The 20,310-nt window shown below is 40.9% G+C and overlaps 1 protein-coding gene, 1 long non-coding RNA gene and 1 pseudogene across 3 annotated transcripts in view; all 3 read left to right on the forward strand.

Annotated features, from left to right (window-relative positions):
• Positions 1 to 3,366, forward strand: part of LOC8064774 (alpha-humulene synthase) — a 10,095-nt gene extending 6,729 nt beyond the window's left edge. The window contains exon 6 of one of the 2 annotated variants that reach the window (XM_021460646.1): positions 2,735 to 3,366. In XM_021460646.1, the coding sequence (XP_021316321.1) occupies positions 2,735 to 3,037 (303 nt within the window). In that variant the 3' untranslated portion in view covers positions 3,038 to 3,366. The remainder of the gene's footprint in view (positions 1 to 2,734) is intronic. The other variant, XM_021460649.1, reaches the window with a different exon arrangement.
• LOC110435245 lies at positions 9,771 to 13,066 on the forward strand. The gene is made up of 2 exons (XR_002452855.1): positions 9,771 to 9,926; positions 12,637 to 13,066. It is a non-coding gene; the product is annotated as an uncharacterized LOC110435245 (long non-coding RNA).
• The window catches only part of LOC8083141, a 21,191-nt pseudogene continuing 17,211 nt past the window's right edge, over positions 16,331 to 20,310 (forward strand).

A 20,310-nucleotide genomic window follows, 5' to 3' on the forward strand; every position in this document is an offset into this window, starting at 1 on the left:
TTATTTGATAAACAGGTCACCTTCTATTCCACTGAATAAGAAAACTCCTATTGAGGTATGGTCTGGTACGCATGCTGATTATTCACAGTTAAAAGTATTTGGATGCACTGCTTATGCTCATGTTGATAATGGAAAATTGGAGGCTAGAGCTGTTAAGTGTCTTTTCCTTGGTTATGGTTCGGGAGTGAAAGGCTATAAATTGTGGAATCCTGAAACTGGGAAGACTTTTATGAGCAGGAGTGTTGTATTCAATGAATCTGTGATGTTTACTAACAGTTTGCCCTCAGAACATGTTCCAGAAAAAGAGCTACAGAGTATGCGCATGCTGGTGGAGCATGTTGATGATGATACAGGTGTTCAGGTGGAGCCTGTTGATGCGCAGGATGACCATAATAGTGATGTTGCTGATGATGATGCTCATGATGATGTTCAGCAAACTCCTCCTATTTTGCAGCAAGCGGAGGATTTACCTATTGCTCAACGCAAGTCAAAAAGGACAATTAACCCTCCCAAACGTCTTATTGAAGAATGTAATTTGTCTTACTATGCTTTGAGTTGTGCTGAACAGGTGGAGAACGTTCATGAGCCAGCAACCTATAAAGAAGCTGTTCGTTGTGGTGCTAGTGAGAATTGGATTTCTGCTATGCATGAGGAGATGCAGTAACTTGAGAAGAACAGTACATGGGAGGTTGTACCTTTGCCTAAGGAAAAGAAGACCATCAGCTGCAAGTGGATCTTCAAGAGAAAGGAAGGCTTATCTTCAAGCGAGCCTCCAAAGTATAAGGCAAGGTTAGTTGCTAAAGGTTACAGTCAAATTCCGGGTGTTGACTATAATGATGTGTTCTCTCCAGTGGTAAAACACAGTTCAATTCGTACTTTCTTGAGTATTGTTGCTTCACATGATCTTGAGCTTGAGCAGTTAGATGTGAAGACTGCGTTTTTGCATGGAGAGCTTGAGGAGGACATTTACATGGACCAACCGGAAGGGTTCATAGTGCCTGGCAAGGAAAAATATGTGTGCAAGTTGAAGCGCTCCTTGTATGGTTTGAAACAGTCCCCTCGTCAGTGGAACAAGAGGTTTGATTCATTTATGTTGTCACATGGTTTCAAAAGATCTAAATATGATAGTTGTGTTTATATCAAGCATGTTAATGGATCACCTATATATCTGCTGCTATATGTTGATGATATGCTGATTGCTGCTAAGAGTAAGATTGAAATCACTAAGTTAAAGAAGATGTTGAGTAGTGAGTTTGATATGAAAGATCTTGGTAGTGCTAAGAAAATTCTTGGTATGAAAATTAGTAGAGACAGAAAATCTGGTTTGCTATTTCTTAGTCAACATAATTATATCAAGAAAGTTCTTCAGCGTTTCAACATGCAAAATGCTAAGGCTGTCAGTACCCCTATTGCACCTCACTTTAAGTTGTCAGCTGCTCAGTGTCCTAGTTCAGATGCAGAGATTGAGTACATGTCACAGGTTCCTTATTCTAGTGCTGTTGGGTCTTTGATGTATGCCATGGTTTGCTCTCGTCCAGATTTGTCATATGCTATGAGTCTTGTTAGTAGATATATGTCTAATCCTGGCAAAGAACATTGGAGGGCAGTTCAGTGGATTTTCAGGTACCTCAGAGGCACAACATATTCATGTTTGAAGTTTGGAAGAACAGATATGGGACTTATTGGATATGTGGATTCTGATTATGCTGCTGATTTGGACAGGCGAAGATCACTTACTGGTTATGTGTTTACTGTTGGCAGTTGTGCTGTGAGTTGGAGGGCTACTTTACAGTCTGTTGTTGCTTTGTCTACTACTGAGGCAGAATATATGGCTATTTGTGAAGCGTGCAAGGAGTTGATTTGGTTAAAAGGTTTGTACGCTGAGCTCAGTGGAGTTGAATCTTACATAAGTTTGCATTGTGATAGTCAAAGTGCAATTTACCTCACTAAAGATCAGATGTTCCATGAGAGAACTAAGCACATAGATATCAAGTATCATTTTGTGCGTGATGTGATTGAGGAAGGTAAGCTGAAGGTATGCAAGATTAGTACTCATGATAATCCTGCTGATATGATGACAAAGCCTATTCCTGTTGCTAAGTTTGAGTTATGCTCAAGCTTAGTAGGTTTGATTGAATAGTCCGAGAGACTATTGTTGGCACCACTGGTTTTCTATCTTTGTTTGTTCAGGACGATGGGTTGATTTATGATACAAGAAGAATTTGTCTCAAGGTGGAGTTTGTTGGAGTTGTTCCAAATTCACTTCAGGATAATGGCCGGGCTTCTGACGGAGCGAAGCGGAGGCCCGTTGCTAGGGTTTCGTGGAGACTTGATTCTCTTGTAAGCCGCCGCAGGCGTGTAACCCAAAACTCTTGAGATAGTGAGATCGTTGCTGGCTGGTGCCCGTGGTTTTTCCCCTTCGCGTTGGAGGGGTTTTCCACGTAAATCGTGTGTCTCTGCGTTGATTGATTTCATACTCCATACGTCGTTCATAACACTAGACATATATATACTCCATCTGTTCCAAATTATAAGACGCTTTGACTTTCTGATATGTATCTAGACAAATATTTTATCTAGATGCACAACAGAATATATATACCAAAAATGTGAAAGAGACTTACAACTCTGATACAAGTTTTGCTTGCATTGGAGAAACGGGACCTTCAATTCATTGGAGTTGGATTCATGTACATTGCATCCGTATCATGGAATATAGCATTTATCTGTGCAGAAAGGGCGCAAGAACAAGAACGATGTGGCTAGCTCCTTGGACTGCTACATGAACGAGCATGGCACCACAGGAACGGAGGCTGCGGCAGCGCTCTCTGCAATGGTGGAGCATGCATGGAGGAGGATCAACAAGGCGTTCATGGAGATAGACCGAGCGCTGCTGCGAGCTCTGAGTTTGGCTGTGATCAACCAAGCGAGGACAAATGAGGTCGTATACTTTGGTGGAAACGATGCCTACACCTTCACCGATGATCTTCAGGGTATCATAAAGTCCGTCTTCCTAAAGTCTGCCCCAGTCAAATGATGAACCCATAATATTTTGTGTATATCTCTCTTCTATCAAGCATGCTTTAGTGGGTATGAGCTTGGTCATGTGTGGGTCTTGTTCACATGGGTGTGGCACTTATTGTATCGGGTCTGTAGTTGGTTGCAACCATTTTGATTTCGTGTGTGTATGCGTGGACTGGAGTGTATAGTAGAGCTCATTGGCGCCCGGTGATGCGGTCCGAGGAACGGTGAACGTGGGATGGCACGCCCACCACACGGATCGCACGGTAAGGTCGTCACTTTGTATATCAAAAATAAAAAAGGCAATGTAGTACAACTGAAAAGCTGCACTTCTTGCGGCACAATAATCCTCTTTGTGCGTTTCAGTTCCTTGAGTTGAATTCTTGAGTCAGTGTGCTCGCGGCCGGCGGCGATTGCCAGTTCAGTCCTCCGAATGGATCTAATGGGATATGATGGTCTCCAATTAATTCGAGTTCAATCAAGCTTTCAATAATTTGACTGGTTTTACCGGCCCACGCTGTGGAATTTTTGAATGGAAATAGTAGGCCGAACACTGTACATGATGGCACCGATGTTCCACGGACAGCCAACAGATGTTAGGTCCTTGGAACAGCAGAGGAACGAGGTTGGTCAGCCTCAACGAGCCCTACATCACTGAGGAAGAGGCTGTATGTAGTTTTTAGCATCCAAGGCCATATCTCTTCCACCATTGACACTTTTTCTGACTCAGTTTTTCTTTTGGACACCTCTGATCCCGGTATAGCTGTAGTATTTGCTCATTACACACTCACATAAACCCTACGCATGCACACACAACACACTCACACCATGCGTACACAAACAAACCTACAACTACACTCAAATCACTAGATCGTGTCCTTTATGAGATCGTCAGGTCCATGCATGACTCCGTAGTCGACGAACGCATAACATTACCTTTGTGGCCGTCAGAATAGTATTTCTTAGGGGCGAACCCCCTGTAAGAGACGTGAGTGTGAATCATGGGAACCGAGGGCCCCGCCTCCTCTGTAGTTAGTGTAGGTAGTGGTTGATCCTCTAGAGTGCTTCACACGGTTCTCCTCTCTGGCTTCAAGGCAGCCGCGAGTTTTATTCTGAAGATGATGTTGCATGCCTCCACCGTTGCCTTGCAGCCTCCAGTCCTGCAGGCTGCAGTTGCCTCAGTAGCCCAAATAACTATAATATTGCCGGTTCAAAATCACCCTTCACTACCGAATTTTGATCGAGCAGAACCATACTGGTAGAATTGTGGAGTTGACATTACTGCCGTTTTAATGAACCAACACTAGCGTTGAATTGGCAATAATGTGGTTTCTAAAAATAGAGTCCAAAAAATATAACAAAAAGAAAAGAAAAAGAATAAATATCAGGAGAGGCTAACCTCGTGCTCCATGCATTCATCCCCTAAAGCACTCCACCTACACGCCTATTTGTGTCTAGTTAGGATAGTCATGCTAGACATTTTATGTTTATCTAATTTTAAAATTAGTATTTGGAACCTCAAATGAATTGAAATGAAAAAGTTGTCAATTTTAAAGTTTTATAACTTTTTGAGTCCACATCTTTGATTTTGGTAGTTTCTCCATCTGAGGTTGTTCATGAAATTTGAACTTTAAATTTAAAAAATTCAAATGTAATTTTCCATGACAAGATGATTTTAAATAAAAACATTATCAACTATAAATGTTCATAACTTTTTGAGATCTACAGCGTTTATTTTTATTATTTGTCCATCTGAGAAATTCAAAGTTCAATTTTTTTGGAAATTCAAATATATTTTTCTTTGACAAGATGACTTCAAATCGAAAAGTTATCAACTACAAAGTTTTATAACTTTTTTGGGATCTACAAATTTCATTTTGAAAGATTTTTCATCTGAGGTCATTTAAAAAATTTGAATTTCAAATTTGAGAAATTTAAATATAGTTAACGTCGATAAGTTATTTCAAATGAAAAAGTTATCAACTACAATATTTCACAACTTTTTGAGATCTATAACTTTCATTTCAGGAGTTTCTTCATCCAAGACTTTAATATTGTTCATAAATCTTACTTCTTACATATCTCTCTTATAGTTTATCGAACTACGAGAGATATGTAAATTTTATGTTGTCCTTAAAACTGTTGACTTTCGTGATCACAGTTTGATTGTCACAGTTCATGGAAATAGCCGGTATAGGTTTCACAACCATCGGTAAATCCATTAAGAGTTCACGAAGCCACTTGGCCTTAGCACTGGCGGTGTCTAATGTTGTGAGTTCTGCTTCCATCATTTACTTTGTTAAGATAGTCTGCTTGCAAGAATTCCATGAAACAGCGCCACCTCCAAGCAGAAACACATATCCACTTGTGGTCTTTAAAACATCAGCATCAGATATCCAATCGGCATCACAATAACCCTCTAATACCTTAGGGTATCCAGTATAATGAATACCATAGCTCACAGTACCTTTTAAATAGCGCATAACTCTCTCAAGACCTCGCCAGTGAATATCTCTCATATTTGACACAAACTGTCTAAGTTTGATAACTGCAAATAAGATATCAGGCCTCGTGGCACTTGCTAGGTACATCAGTGAAACTATAATTTGAGAGAATCTTAGTTGATCCCTTGCTATTCTTCGATTTTTCCACAATAGCACATTAGGATCATAAGGCATAGGAGCAAATTGACAGTCACTATAACCAAAGCGACTTCAAATCTTTTCTACATAGTGGGATTGCACAAGTGTAATCCCACCATTACCTTCTCTTATAAGCTTAATGTTCAAAATAACATTAGCTTCTCCCAAATCTTTCGTCTCAAAGTTATTAGATAGAAAGTCTTTAGCTTCCTTGATCACATCAAGGCTTGTCCCAAAGATCAGTATGTCAACCACGTATAGACAAAGGATCACGCCTTCACCCCCACCAAACCGATAGTACACACATTTGTCAGCTTCATTAACAACAAAGCTGGTATAAGTTAAAGTTCTATCAAACTTCTCATGCCATTGTTCTAGAGCTTGTTTTAGGCCATATAAGGATTTTAATAGCTTACACACCTTGCCTTTTGACCACTTGTTATAAATCCATCATGCTGATCCATATAGATCTCTTCCTCCAACTCTCCATTTAGGAAAGCTATCTTTAGAGGCAGCCAAGAATAGTAACACTCGAATTGTCATCAAACGGGCAACCGGTGAATAAATATCAAAGAAATCTTTCCCTTCTCTTTGGGTATAACCCTTAGCCACGAACCTAGCCTTGTACCTCTCAATTGTACCATCAGGCCTATGCTTTTTCTTGAACGCCCATTTACAACCTATAGGTTTACATCCATAAGACCATTCAATTACTTCACAAGTTCCAATAGACATTATTGAATCGATCTCATTCCTTATAGCTTCCTTCCACATGTCAGCATCACGAGAGGAAAATGCCTCTTTAATGGTAGTTGGGGTATCATCCACAAGGTACACAATATAGTCATCTCCAAAAGACTTCACTTTCCTTTGTCTTTTTCTCTTTCGAGTGACAATATAATCATCCTCCTCGGGATAGTGAACATGAGGTTCCCCAGTTTGTTCTATCAGAATAAATTGCTCATGGAAATTTATAGATTCATGACTAGAAATATCAGGTGCACTTTTCATAGGGAATTCACTTTCAAAGAATGTTGCATCTCTAGATTCCATTATAGTACCAACATGCATGTCAGATACTCCAGAATTTGTAATTAAAAACCTATACCCTACGCTATGAGCAGCATAACCTAGGAAAATACAGTCAACAGTTTTAGGGCCAAGTTTGTGTTTCTTGTTTATTGGCACATTTACTTTAGCCAAACAACCTCAAGTTGGCAAATAGAAGATATTTATTCTCTTCTTTTTCTCATTTCTCAAATGGTGTGATTTCATTATTCTTTGTAGGAACTCTATTCAGGACATGACATGCTGTCAGTATCGCCTCACCCCACCATTCCTTAGATAGTCCCAATGTCTCTAATATGGCGTTAACCATCTTTGTTAGAGTACGGTTCTTTCTTTCGGCAATCCCATTAGACTGTGGTGATTATGGAGTGTCATGTCATGAATAATTCCATATTCTACACAGAAATTAGAAAAATGACTAGAAAAATATTCTCCACCATGGTAGTATTTTTGTTTTATTTGGCAACTAGTGTCCAATCACAAATTAGTTAGACTTTAAAAATTTGTCTCTAGTTGTGTTTTTGTTTTCGTAAATAATCTATACTAGCAAATATACCCATGCGTTGCAACGGGAGAAAAACATCAAATGGCCATAGAAAGTGATGACATAATGTTACATATCTATTTATATTTATCATTTTATAAAATTTCAAGTCCATAATTTTTTTTATTGATAACCATGACATCTATGATATTAGATAGTTAATATTTACAATAATATATAGCTCAAAGACATATTTAGTTAATAATAAAAATAGAAATTAGTCAAACCTTATCTGACTCTAATATTACCTCTTAATATACCTTAGTATTATCTTAAAACATGAGAAGTTTCTTGCTAGCTTTATTTTTTTATTTAGATTAGGATTCCTATGAAATATGATATATGAGTTAAATGTATATAGATTATGAATACATGGGCTTATGAAGTGTTCATATGACATAACAACACATCATGCAAAGGTAGTGGAAGCATCCTCAAGTATAAATTTATGTAATTTGTAAATTAGTGAGATATGCACGAATGGTGCTAAAACTTTTACCACAAATCAAGCATCACATTAAATAGGGTACCATAAAATTTTCATAATAATTGCAGCAATATAACTACAATTTCAATTTTACACTAAAAGGCATAGGTAAGTATCTCCAGCAAAAAATATACTAAATTTTGTGATATTTTTTTGTTTACTGCATGGATCTACATATGTGTAGGTGAACAAAATTTATTTTGTAATTTTTAGAATTTTCTATGAATTACTTCGCATTTATGAATTTTCAACGGATCAATTTTACACTAAAAAGCATAGACAAGCATCTCCAACAAAAAAATATACTAAAATTTGTGATATTTTTATTTACTACATGGATCTACATATAACATAACAACACATCGTGCAAAGGTAGTGGAAGCATCCTCAAGCATAAATTTAGGTAAAATTAGTAAATCAGTGACATATGCAGGAATGGTGGTAAAACTTTTACCACAAATCAAGCATCACATTAAATAGGCCAGCATAAAATTTTCATAATAATTGGAGCAAGATAGCTATAATTTCAATTTTATACTAGAAAACATATGCAAGCATCTCAAGCAAAAAAAATGTATTAAATTTATGATATTTTTATTTACTACATGGATCTACATGTGTGGAGCTGAACAAATTTTATTTTGTAATTTTTAGATTTTTCTATGAAAACTACGTATTTGTCAATTTTCAACTGATCCATTTTACACTAAAAAGCATAGACAAGCATCTTTAGCAAAAAAATGTACTAAAAATTTTGTTATTTTTTGTTTACTGCATGGATCTGCATATGTGGAGATGAACAAAATTTGTTTTGTAATTTTTAGGTTTTTCTATGAATTACTACATATTTATCAATTTTTAGTCGATTTAAAGAATAAAAGAAAAGTAAACTAATAGGACAAACACTTTGCACATAGACCCCTATACTTTGGTTATTCCGAATATGTTCTGATGTGTACAGACAATTTTGCATTGAAAACCCTAGAAAAACTTTTATTTTTTTTCTCATCCACTAGGCGACTCCGATTATGGAAGGAGCGGACACAAAGAGTTTTGGTTCACTGAAATTTTCATAATTATATATTAGGGATAGATTTAGTACTCCCTGCTCTGTGTTTTTTTACTGGGGACAACCAAATGGGGCCTTACAGGGCTAATAGTACGTCTCCCTAAGTTTCCATGCGGGGTTTAGAATCATTAGGGCCCATGGGGCCCTCCGGTATGGTTGTTCTAGTTCACTACTTTGGTAATTATTGTCAAATTATCGACTAACTAAACTTAAAAAAATTCGTCTTTAGCTGTGTTTTTGTTTCGTAAATAATTTATATTTAGTACTTCATACTCTCAGGCTGTGTTTTTTGTTTCATAGCTTATATTTAGTACTCTATATATATATGACCAAACATTTGATGTGATAGAAGATTAAACTTTATTGGAGACAACCAAACGGGGCCTTGGGCTAATGATACGTCTCCCTAGGTTTCCATGTGGGATTTAGATTCATTAGGGCCCATCGGGCCCTCCGGTATGGTTGTTCTGGTGCACTACTAACCCCTCTCACCAACTCTTTCTTTTTCTTTACTTAAACATGCATGCAGACATATATTAGTAATTCATTGATACTGTGAAATATTCTTATTAATTATTGAGTGATGCAACACAGAAAATGAGGATGAATACACTACTACAGAATGAGGCATTGGTTGATGCTCAAAATTGCCAAAAACCTCAGTCTTTTTGCGGTCCAGGGCTAAAGACCACTTTAGCACCAGTTTGTAACACAGGCCGGTGCTAAAGGGATCTGCCCAGCAGCTACCGACCAGTGTTGTCGACGCAGGGACCCTTTAGCACTGGTTCTTGTTACCAACCGGTGCTAAAAGATCCCTTTAGCACCGGTCAGTGCCACAAGCGGAGCCAAACCTTTTAGCACCTGTTCAAGGCACAAACCGGTGCTAAAGGGTCACCTTTAGCACTGGTTTGTGCCTTGAACCAATGCTAAAGGGTCCGCTTTATAGGCCACGGCTACCTCTCCTCCCCTTGGCCTGGGTCATTTGAAATCAAAGAGCACACATTTTGTTCTTCTTGCTTATTTTTCCTTGTTCTTCATCTCCCGCGCCCATCATTGATCTTCTTCGACTCCGTCATCGTCTCTTCGTACTTGGAGGTGACTATCTTCATTCTTGTCTTTTTCACGTTGTTTTTGGCTTGTGATTTTCTCATCATTTTTAGCTCAAATCCGCTTTGTTATTTTGAATCATTCGCTTGAATTAGTGTATATATATATATATCGTATTTCATCGTTGACCTAGTATTAATGTAGTTTGCAAGAATGAATTATACTATCTTTTAAATCTTTGTTTCTTTATATTAGAATATGAGAGGATTGGAATTTAGTTAATGTATATAAATTAATTGGTTTGTTAATACCACCTGATAGGTTTTTATTACTACATAATATCCATTGTATAATTTAGAAAATTTGTTGAAGTAACTAGACAAATAAAGGATATTATTAGGTTCTTCTTTCATCATACATGTTAGAAAATGTGGAATTTGTAATTCTATAAAAATTGAGTATGGATAGTAGACGGCAACCGTGACCAGGTCCTCGGTCTCCCAACGGGTTCAAAAGCGATACCGGCCAGAACTCCCTGTCATACTTGCGGCAAGTATGGGTAGAAGATTGTCATGGAGTACAAAGTGTCGCAAGTAATCCATGGATTACCAACGAAGTCCACACCACAAACAAAGCAAGAAACATGAGGTGGGGGGACCCTCCACGTGACAAGCCCAAGCAACTGAACCTAACACAAAATAGCTCAACACGTTGGTCACCAGCAATGATGTGTAGCCGTAGATGATAATCCTCCAGAAGGCAAAGCATCCGTCTAAGCAACCTCGACAGCAAAGCATCTGCCAGAAGGGACGACGACCTCGATGGCAAAACATCCACCAAAAACTCCTCGGCGGCAAAGCATCCGCCGGAAAACATGACCGCCCCGTGCGCGGCAACCGACTCCTCCGAGTCACTAAGGGCCCTCAGGACCATGGACGAGGAATGGATCCATACCAAGGCCACCATCGACACGGCAAAGCATCCGCAGATGGGGACCATCCCACGAAGCATCTCGGAGTCATCCTTGGAGTACTCCTCCGAGTCACTAAGGACGCAATGCCGTTAGGACCACGAACGAGGAAGACATCCTAGTCACCCTTTGAGTACTCCTCTTAGTCACTGAGGACCAGGACCACTGGCGAGGAGCACCAACATGAAGACCACGACACGCGGTGACAGCAACTCCACCATCACACTGGTGGCAAAGCAACTGACTAAGCAACACTAGCGGCAAAGCATCCGCCTAAGCACCAAGTGACGACTATGGTTGCAACAACACAAGCTCGACCAACCAAGTGAGGAGAAACATGATTCAAAATTAGGAGCAGAGCAGCGACCACAACGAACATCCAGGGAGTGAGCGACGAGCTATGGGAGATTCTTCAGTGGCGCCTTCACGAAGGAGTTGACGCCCAAGACGCCATTGTCGCTGGCCTTAGAAGCTTCTAAGACGAGGATTTCACCCAGAGTCCGGTGAAGCTGACGAAGGGCACGAGGTCTAGAAAACGACGCCTCCACGGAGGTGAGTGGCGCCAAAGGCGTCACCGTCGTTCACCCGGCAGAGCCGGGCTAAGCTTTCACCCTGACCTTGTGCAATTTGCCACTCCACCAGGAATCCCACAAGCAGCGCCACACCACCCTTGCACACCGGACTGCAGACCTTGTGGGGAGGGAGCCTGGCTACACCATAGTTAGAGGTGCAGCTACAGGCCCGCCACGGCCGCCCCGAAGTATGGCCACGCTGGCTGGCTGCCCCCGCCCTAGCCTCGCCTTCCCGCCAAGGCATCTTGCCCAGCCGGCCATCGGCCGCACAGCCGCGCGCCATGGAGAGAGGCAAGCACCGGCTCGGGGCGGCCGCACGCGAAGGTCTGGTGGGGAGCAAGCGCCGCAATAGGAGAAAGGAATGGTAGATCCGGCCCGCAGAGGCCCAAAACCGACCAATGTCGGCGTCCGTCGCCGTGGTTGCCGCCGGAGTTGAGGTGGAGGGGGGCGGCAGGATTTGGGGGTGGGAGAGGAGAGGAAGCTTAGACGGGGCACTTTGTTGGGAGCCCGCGCTGCTGGCCGCCGCCGCCACCAAGGGAAGGGAAGTTCGGCGGCGGCGGCGGCGCCTCCTGAGTCGCCTGACGGGGGCGCTCGGGAGGGAAGGCCTAAATCTTTTATGAGAAGGTCCATCGTTCTGAATCAACTATTGGAGTTTGTTGCAAAAGCTTATATGTAGTAGCAACTAGTTCTCTATCTTCTCAAGATGAGGATGTCTGTCTTTCTGTCTGGGGAGCTTTTTTATATTTTAATCTTTTTTAATTAATATCTCAATATTGATTCTCTCAAAAATTATATTGCATCACATAACCTCTTTGGTCGCGCCAATCTCATTGGCGCGACCAAATAATATAGTCGCACCGCATACTTTGACGTGGCAAGATACGGCACATTCGACGATGTTTCCGTCGTGGAAAAGCTTGTCGTGTCACATGTGTTGGCATGATAGTATTGTTTTGTTATGCCACCAGGAATGGCGTGATAAGACCAAACTTTTGAAAAATCATAACTTCTCGATACCATGCGGATGAACATGATATTTATATGAAATGCTTAGATCTCGATGAGATCTACAACTTTTTAGTTTTGAGGTTTTTATTTGACGACGTTAAGACGCTCAAAAAAATTATATAAAATTTCAGCATCATAGTAATCACATACTTCTGCTTGTCGTATTACGAAATTATATATATCTTTTTTTGTATGTTGTCAAATGAAGACACTTCGAGCAATCTCTGCAAAGGCAACCATACGCCTTCCGGCCAGTCAAGTAGTGTCTCCTCGTTGCAATGTTACCCACATGGATATATAAGTACATAAACAGTCGTGGTATATAGATAACATATTCCATCAGACCATGCAATCTACTCAAAGGGGTCGCATTAGTTGGGTCATCACATGATGATTCGTTGATTGCTGAGTCAATTGTTATTTCCTTAGTGCTATCTCACATTTGTGGTAATAACAGATTCGATCGTGCCAAGGAATCTACTCAAATATGTCCTATTGGTCACATGATTTGTGGCTAAGGTTTTTCACATGATTCGTGGCTAAGGTTTAGTGTCATTTTCAGTTATGTAATTCTATATATACACGGCTGGTATTATTCCCTTGGGGTAAGGAGGAAGACAAATGTTTGGCTTTTCAAAGGAAAATGAGTGAGATTGATATTTGAGACCGGGAAGACTTTTCCATAGGCAGATCGTAAGGCTGCTAATCACTACCACAAAACTGAATACCCTTGAGGGTCAAAAACCCTCAAGGAAACCCCTAAAACCGCCAAGGAAATCAATATTGGCGGCTAGCACTCAAGAAATGGCCGCCAAGGGTAGAGAGACAAGGAAATACTATTTCCTTGAGTGCCGGCCGTCACAAATCAATTCCTTGAGGGTTAAACCGTCAAAAAAATAAATCAGTGGTCAGATTTTTATCGTCAAGAAAATCTAACGACACCCAAGGATATAGGTTTCCTTGAGTGCCAATAACACTCAAGAAAATATAAAAACACCCAAGGATATAGGTTTCCTTGAGTGCCGATGGCACCCAAGAAAATATAAAAACACTCAAGGATAAATGTTTTCTTGAGTGCCGATGACCCTCAAGGATATGCATGGAAAAAAAGAGAAACAATCCCATATTTGTTGTAGCTGAGAATCGAACTCATGACCTAATGTTGCATGTGAAACTAACTTACAACTACACCACGAAGTCTTTTGTGACTAAGTGAATGTTTCTTTCTTTTTGTTTTCGCTTTAGTGGATCTTGTAATGAATATTTGAGAACCTAAATGATTCGAAATGAAAAAAGTTTAAATTATAAAGTTTTATATCTCGTCGAGTACTATAACTTTGGTTTAGGTTGTATCTCTATCTGAGGTCATTTGAAAGATTCAAAAAATTTAAAGTTTAAAGTTCTAATAATTTAAAACATATTTTATGGACCTCAAATAATTTCAAATGAAAATTTCATCAACTAAGAAGTTGTATATCTCTTTGGGCTCTATAACTTTGATATAAACTTTGCCTCCATACGATATTATGTTACATTTTAGCTTTAAAATAAGCAAGCATCTCAAGCTAAGTGCTAGTATATGCATTCTCTAATGCATAACAACACAAAATTATAACTTTTATTGGATTAATTTACTAACAAAAATTATATATCATTTTCCAAACATGTCAATGGAGCGTTTATGTCTATAAAATGCAATGTCTAACTAACAAGAATGCAATGAGTTCACTATATCGGTGGTTAAGAGAAATATGACTATAAACTGTTTTTCCTTGGCAGCTACAATAATTTACTTGAGGGTTTACACCCAAAAAAACTAGAACTTCCTTGGCGGTTTCTAGTTACACCCAAGAAAATGTGAATTACCTTTGGTGGTTTATAATAACACTCAAGGAAACATAGAATTACCTTGGCGGTTTCAACTAGCACTCAAGGAAATATAGATTTAACTTGGCGGTTTGGTTCAGCACTCAAGAATATGCATTTTCTTGGGGGTTTTATACAACCCTCAAGGTAATTGTATATCTTTGGGGGTTTAATTTCGCACCTCAAGGAAATTGCTGGTCCTCAAGGATACTCAGTTTTCTGGTAGTGAATGTTTCTGGATCATGAATTTAGATATACAAGATGCACCACCCAACAGAAAGAGAGTCAACCTCAACATGGGTACATTATTGAGATGGAGACGAGAGGAGAGCAACTTGAAGCACGTGAAGAATATGACCTCAAAGTTGTTGGATATATAGTGTTATATATAATCAACTCATTGCACGACGACATGATCGCCACAAGAAATAAGTGGAAAGGCTAAAAATGTTGTTGAAGAGCAAAGACATGGAGAGTGACGTTCTCGTGTGCCTTCAAAACGTTCATTTGCTAAAGACAAGAAGGACAGGTCTGAAACGATCGAGTAACATGTTTCACGCGCCATCTAAACGGCCACAAATTATATTCATTCAATGCAAGGAAACCAAGAAGAAGAAAACGGCGTCCACAACCAGTCTTCCCACGAAATCATATCAATTTTAACTACAATTTTGTGCACTATAAAAAATATACCACCAACTGTAACATTACACAAAAAATATGGCACAAAACACATTTTTGGATAATGAAATGATGACAATTGGAGTATTAATCAATTCAGTGAATGATAATAACTATTTCGTAAATTCAAATAGCAAAATTATTTCCGATGGCTGAAGAGATGAAACTTTGGTAAATTTTATCCTCAATTCCAAAAAAAATAGTAACTTCAACAACTTAATGAATGGAAACAAAAATTTAAAATATGGTCAAGCAATTGGATGACATTCCAAAAATGAGTATTAAACAACTTAATGAATGGAAACACAATTTAGTTCATGAATACAATGTTCTATGTGTTATACTTTCTGCTATTCTATAATATAGTTCATTCTAACATTTAAATTTTATCTTAAAAAATAATGTATTCTAGAGTACAGAACCTAATTTTACATTAAATACTTTCTATTTATCAACAAATCACCATTAATCACGTTGATGATCGTGTCTGATTAGGAAATAAAACGAGGGTACATGAGTCTTTTATGTTCTCCCTTAAATTGTCTTCAAATTCTTATAATATAATATATTAGAGGATGGGTTAATGTTTACTTGCATAATGATATTATTTTTCAAAAAAGTGTGAATTTTAGTCTGACTTATTCGTTTTGTATTCATATTTGAAAAAAATTGAATCTATGTTCATATCCAGCAAAAAAAATTGATATCCGACTAACGTATATTTGAAATAATCTATCCGTATCTATTAACTCTCCTCGTGGACAACGACAATAGCAATGCCTTTGAGACAGCTTGAAGGCGGGCTTTGGAGGCAGGCCAAGGAAGTGAAGCAATTTTTTCTTCTAATTTTTAGAAGTGGGCATACTTGCTTGTCTATATTATTCCCGATCCGTTGAACCTACACTTCTCCCAGATACTGCGAGCACCAAAAATCTTATAGGATGTTTGATTTGAGCCTTTGAGGGATGAGTTAGTCTATTAACTTTTCATTGTCTGTTTTTTATTTAGTTTGAAAAATGAAATGGTATGATGCATCCTCATCTTATTCCTCGCAAGCAACTAATTAGTGCTGGTACGACGAAATTAGTTTGTTCCAAAAAAAAATAGAGTCGATCATCCACGAAATTTGAGGAATGGCCTGACGATGCACGACCTCATCTAAATATGATTTGATTTCTCAAACCAAACAACCTATGAAGTGCTGGTCTCTTCCATTTTCTAAAAAAAAAGTGCTCATCTCTGTGAATATTTAATTATTGTAGTAGTGATCTCAGCCATTGGTTTGGCAATAGTTTTGACGTCTTCATCCACGTACAGAAAATTGTCATTTAATATTGCGTCATGAAGGTTCATATGAGAGCAACTCACAGCTATATAAATATTGAGAGCCACCCGCTACTCGTCCTATTAACCCGGAGTAGTCGGCACCATGGAGGCCACAGCTACCACCGGCATTGGAGCTGCTGGTGCTTTTGAACCATCTCTGTGGGATGACTACTTTGTCACCTACACGCCTCCTCCCTCCCTGGCATGCACTCTTCACTTTTCATTTGGACATCCATCCACATATATATGCAGTAACTTTGGTGTTGTTGGTTACATATGTACAATTTATCATTATAATGTCTCTAATTCTTGTGTAGCCCTTGTATATATGTTTGGTAATGTGTGCATGCAGAGGTCCGAGGAGTGGATGAGACAGAGAGCTGATAAACTCAAGAAAGAAGTGCTCCTTATGTTTGATGATCACAGTAGTGCCATGAGTGCAGCCAACACATTGACGCTTGTGGATGCGCTGGAACGCCTCGGCATAGATCACCTCTTCCAACAGCAGATTGATGCGGCGATGTGTCGTGTCCACAGTAAGGAGACAGAGTTTACTGCTGGCAGCTCCATGGAACTGCATATGTCTGCTCTGCGGTTTCGTTTGCTTAGACAGCATGGCTTTTTTGTACCCACAGGTATGGAAGTGATGAAATATATGACTAAGGTCTTGTTTCGTTCGCACCGTTAAACTTTATTTTCTATTACATCGAATGTTTGGACACATACATAAAGTATTAAATATAGACTATTTATGAAACTAAAAATACAGTTAGATAATAATTTGCGAGATGATTTTTTAAGCCTAATTAGTTAATGATTGGACACTAATTGTTATAGCTACAAATGTGTTACAGTACCTATTAGACGTTACTCCCCCGGCCCAACCAAACACTCCCTGAAACTTCACATCTTGCATCTTCTGGACCTGTGTTTTTTACTTGGTTCATTGTCAGTGGTTCTGCTTTCAGCATAGGTTGATGAATTAGTACACCTTACTCTTGCGTTTGTACATATAAATATAAAAGGTATGAATTCATCTTACTAATCTTATATATACTTGCTTGCAGATGTATTTGACAAGTACATTACAGATGGCACTGGAAGTTTCAGCACCATGGGTCTGACGGGTGATGACACAAGGGCTCTGCTGAGCCTATACAACGCGGCTCACATGGCTGTGCCTGGCGAGGATATTCTTGATAACGTGATCTCCTTCACCAGATCTCGTCTCATCGCTATCAAAGGACATGTAGCGTCTCCGTTGTCAGATCAGATCTCCCGTGCCCTCGACATCCCGCTTCCGCGCTACTTGCGTCCACTGGAGACCATGCACTACATCACCGAGTACGACAAGGAAGAGGCGTACGATGCCACAGTGCTGGAACTCGCAAGGCTGAACTATAGCATCACCAGGTCTCTCCACCTCAAGGAAATCCGGACCTTCTGCTTGTAAGATCTTCTAAACAGCTTACTGTTTCTATACTATAACAATATAGATCCTCGTGCGTTGCATCCAGATCATGTTTTTTTAGACTGAACCTCAGTACTCGACACATACCCATGAGCTTTGAGGACTTCTGACTAGATGCGAACATGTGGATCTAGTCTTCATATTAGAATCAGGGGTAGGATGCGGATACGTCAGCTTTGAGTGAATAGTATATTCGTATTTGACGTGGATATTGATAGAAGTATACCGAACCGGATGTGGTTTTCACTAGATATGTTCCCTACATATATAGGGGGCCAAAGGGCTAGGCCATAGGTGCATTCACATATGAAAGGGCCTCAGTAGAGTGTTCATATGAGAAACTCTAGCACCTCCCACAGTTTCAGAACGTTGACTAGAGCGAAACTCTAGGAAAATAGAGGGAGTCACTTGGTGAAGACATCAACTAACTGCGAGGTGGTCGGAACGTGAACACGGACAGCCCCAATGGCGACCTGGTCACGGAAGAAGTGGAGGTCGATTTCCACGTGCTTGGTGCGCTGATGCTGGATGGGGATGGTGGAGAGGTAGACGGCACTGATGTTATCGCAGTAGATGAGACAATCGGATTGTAGCGGCTGATGAAGTGTTCCTTGCTGCAGCCAAGAGGCCTTGGCAACACTGTTGGCAATAGCTCGGTACTCGGCCAAGGCGCTGGACCGAGAGACAGTGTGTTGGCGCTTGGATGACCAGGAGACGAGGCTGCCACCGAGGAAGACATATCCGGAGGTGGATTGTTAGGTAGCTGAGTTGGAGCAGACCACGAGATGACAAGTCCATGACCGGTGGTACCTTGCAGGTAGTGGAGGATGTGCTTGGCAGCAACAAGGTGTTCTTCCCGGAGATCATGCATGTGGAGACAAACTTGCTAACGGCATATGCAATGTCGGGCTCGGTGAATGTCAAATATTAGAGGGCGCCCACAAGGCTGAACAGAAGGACCGGGATCAGCAGGAACCTTAGCACAAGTGTCAACCGATGCGGAACATGGTTTGCAGTCGCTCATGCCATGTTGAGCAAGCATGTCCAAGATGTACTGCTGCTGTGAATGGAAGAGTGTGTCCTTGTGGCGTTGAACCGCCACGCCAAGGAAATGATGCAAGGGACCGAGATCCTTCATGGCAAACTCGTTCTTCAGTGCAGCAATCACACGATGGAGCTGCTGAGAGGAGGCAGTAAGCAAAATGTTATCCACATATAGAAGCAAGTATATTGCTTTAGTGCTACGGCGATATATGAACAGTGAGGTGTTTGACTTAACTTTAGTAAGTCCTAGAGAAAGATGGTGAGAGGCAAACCTGCTGTACCATGCACGTGGTGCCTGCTTCAAACTATAGAGACTTGTGCAACCTGTAGACATATCTAGGAAGAGCAGGGTCGACAAATCCGATGGGCTAAGAGCAATACACCGTTTCTGACAGAGTCCCATGGATGGAAGCATTCTTCACATCGAGTTGATGGATAGGCCAGTCCCGAGAGCGAACCAAGGTGAGAACTATGCAAACAGTAGTTGCCTTGACGATGGTGTCGAATGTCTCATCATAGTCAACCTAGGGCGCTGTGTAAACCCGCGAAGGACCCAGTGGGCCTCGTATCTGTCCAGAGAGCCATCAACATGCTTATATTTAAATATCCATTTCCTAGTGACCACATTTGCCTTGGTAGGTCGAGGAACAAGATCCCATGTATGGTTGCCCCGAAGACCAGAATATTTCTCTTCCATGGCCTTATACAAATGGGGATTGTCAGGAGCACGGTATGGGAGTGAGAGCCTAACTGTAAAGAGCAAGGTGAGGCTACTGGTACTCGGACTTCTTGTGAGTCGCATGCCATGGGTGTTGGCAACTGGCGAGATGGGGACAACTCCTATGGGAAGGGAAGGATTCTGCTTGACATAACATGGCAAAGAGGGAATCATGCTGGAGCATCGAGGAGGAGGCCTAGCAGGGGACTCTGACAATGAGCTGGGGGCAGGGACACACCACGAGTAGACATGGACGATGGGCGGCTTGTTGAAGCCCTATGCATGAGGTGCCACAGTGGGCGCTACTAGGGGTCCCATAGGTGTCATCGTTGGGGCCAACGTGGGCACTTGCTCTGGGGGCACCGTGGGCGCCTACACTGAGGGCGCCTGCACCGAGTGCACCGAGGGTGCTGGTATAGGGTGCCTGGTGCCTGCACAGCAACCACCGAGGCCTGAGGGGCACCTAGGATTGGAGCGGGACGAAACCGAGTGGAGGGCTCCTAAGGGTGCCTAATGATTGGGGGAAGGTGAAGTCTGGCGGAGGCAGACTACATGCCGGTGTGCCTAGTCCCGGTACCGAAGTGGCCAAAGGCACCGACCGGGAGGGAGGCACCAGGGCTGGCAAGGTGCCAGCGACAACAGGTGTACATGCAGGAATATATAAAATAGACTAACAGAGGGTCATCAACAGTTAGAAAGTCAAGCTCTTGTGGAGGTGGTGAGGGCCAGCGAAGGGAGAAAGGAAATGTGTTTCATTGAAAACAACATGCAAGAGA

This window comes from Sorghum bicolor, chromosome 5, assembly GCF_000003195.3.
Source record: "Sorghum bicolor cultivar BTx623 chromosome 5, Sorghum_bicolor_NCBIv3, whole genome shotgun sequence".
In the NCBI taxonomy this organism is placed as follows: Eukaryota; Viridiplantae; Streptophyta; class Magnoliopsida; order Poales; family Poaceae; genus Sorghum; species Sorghum bicolor.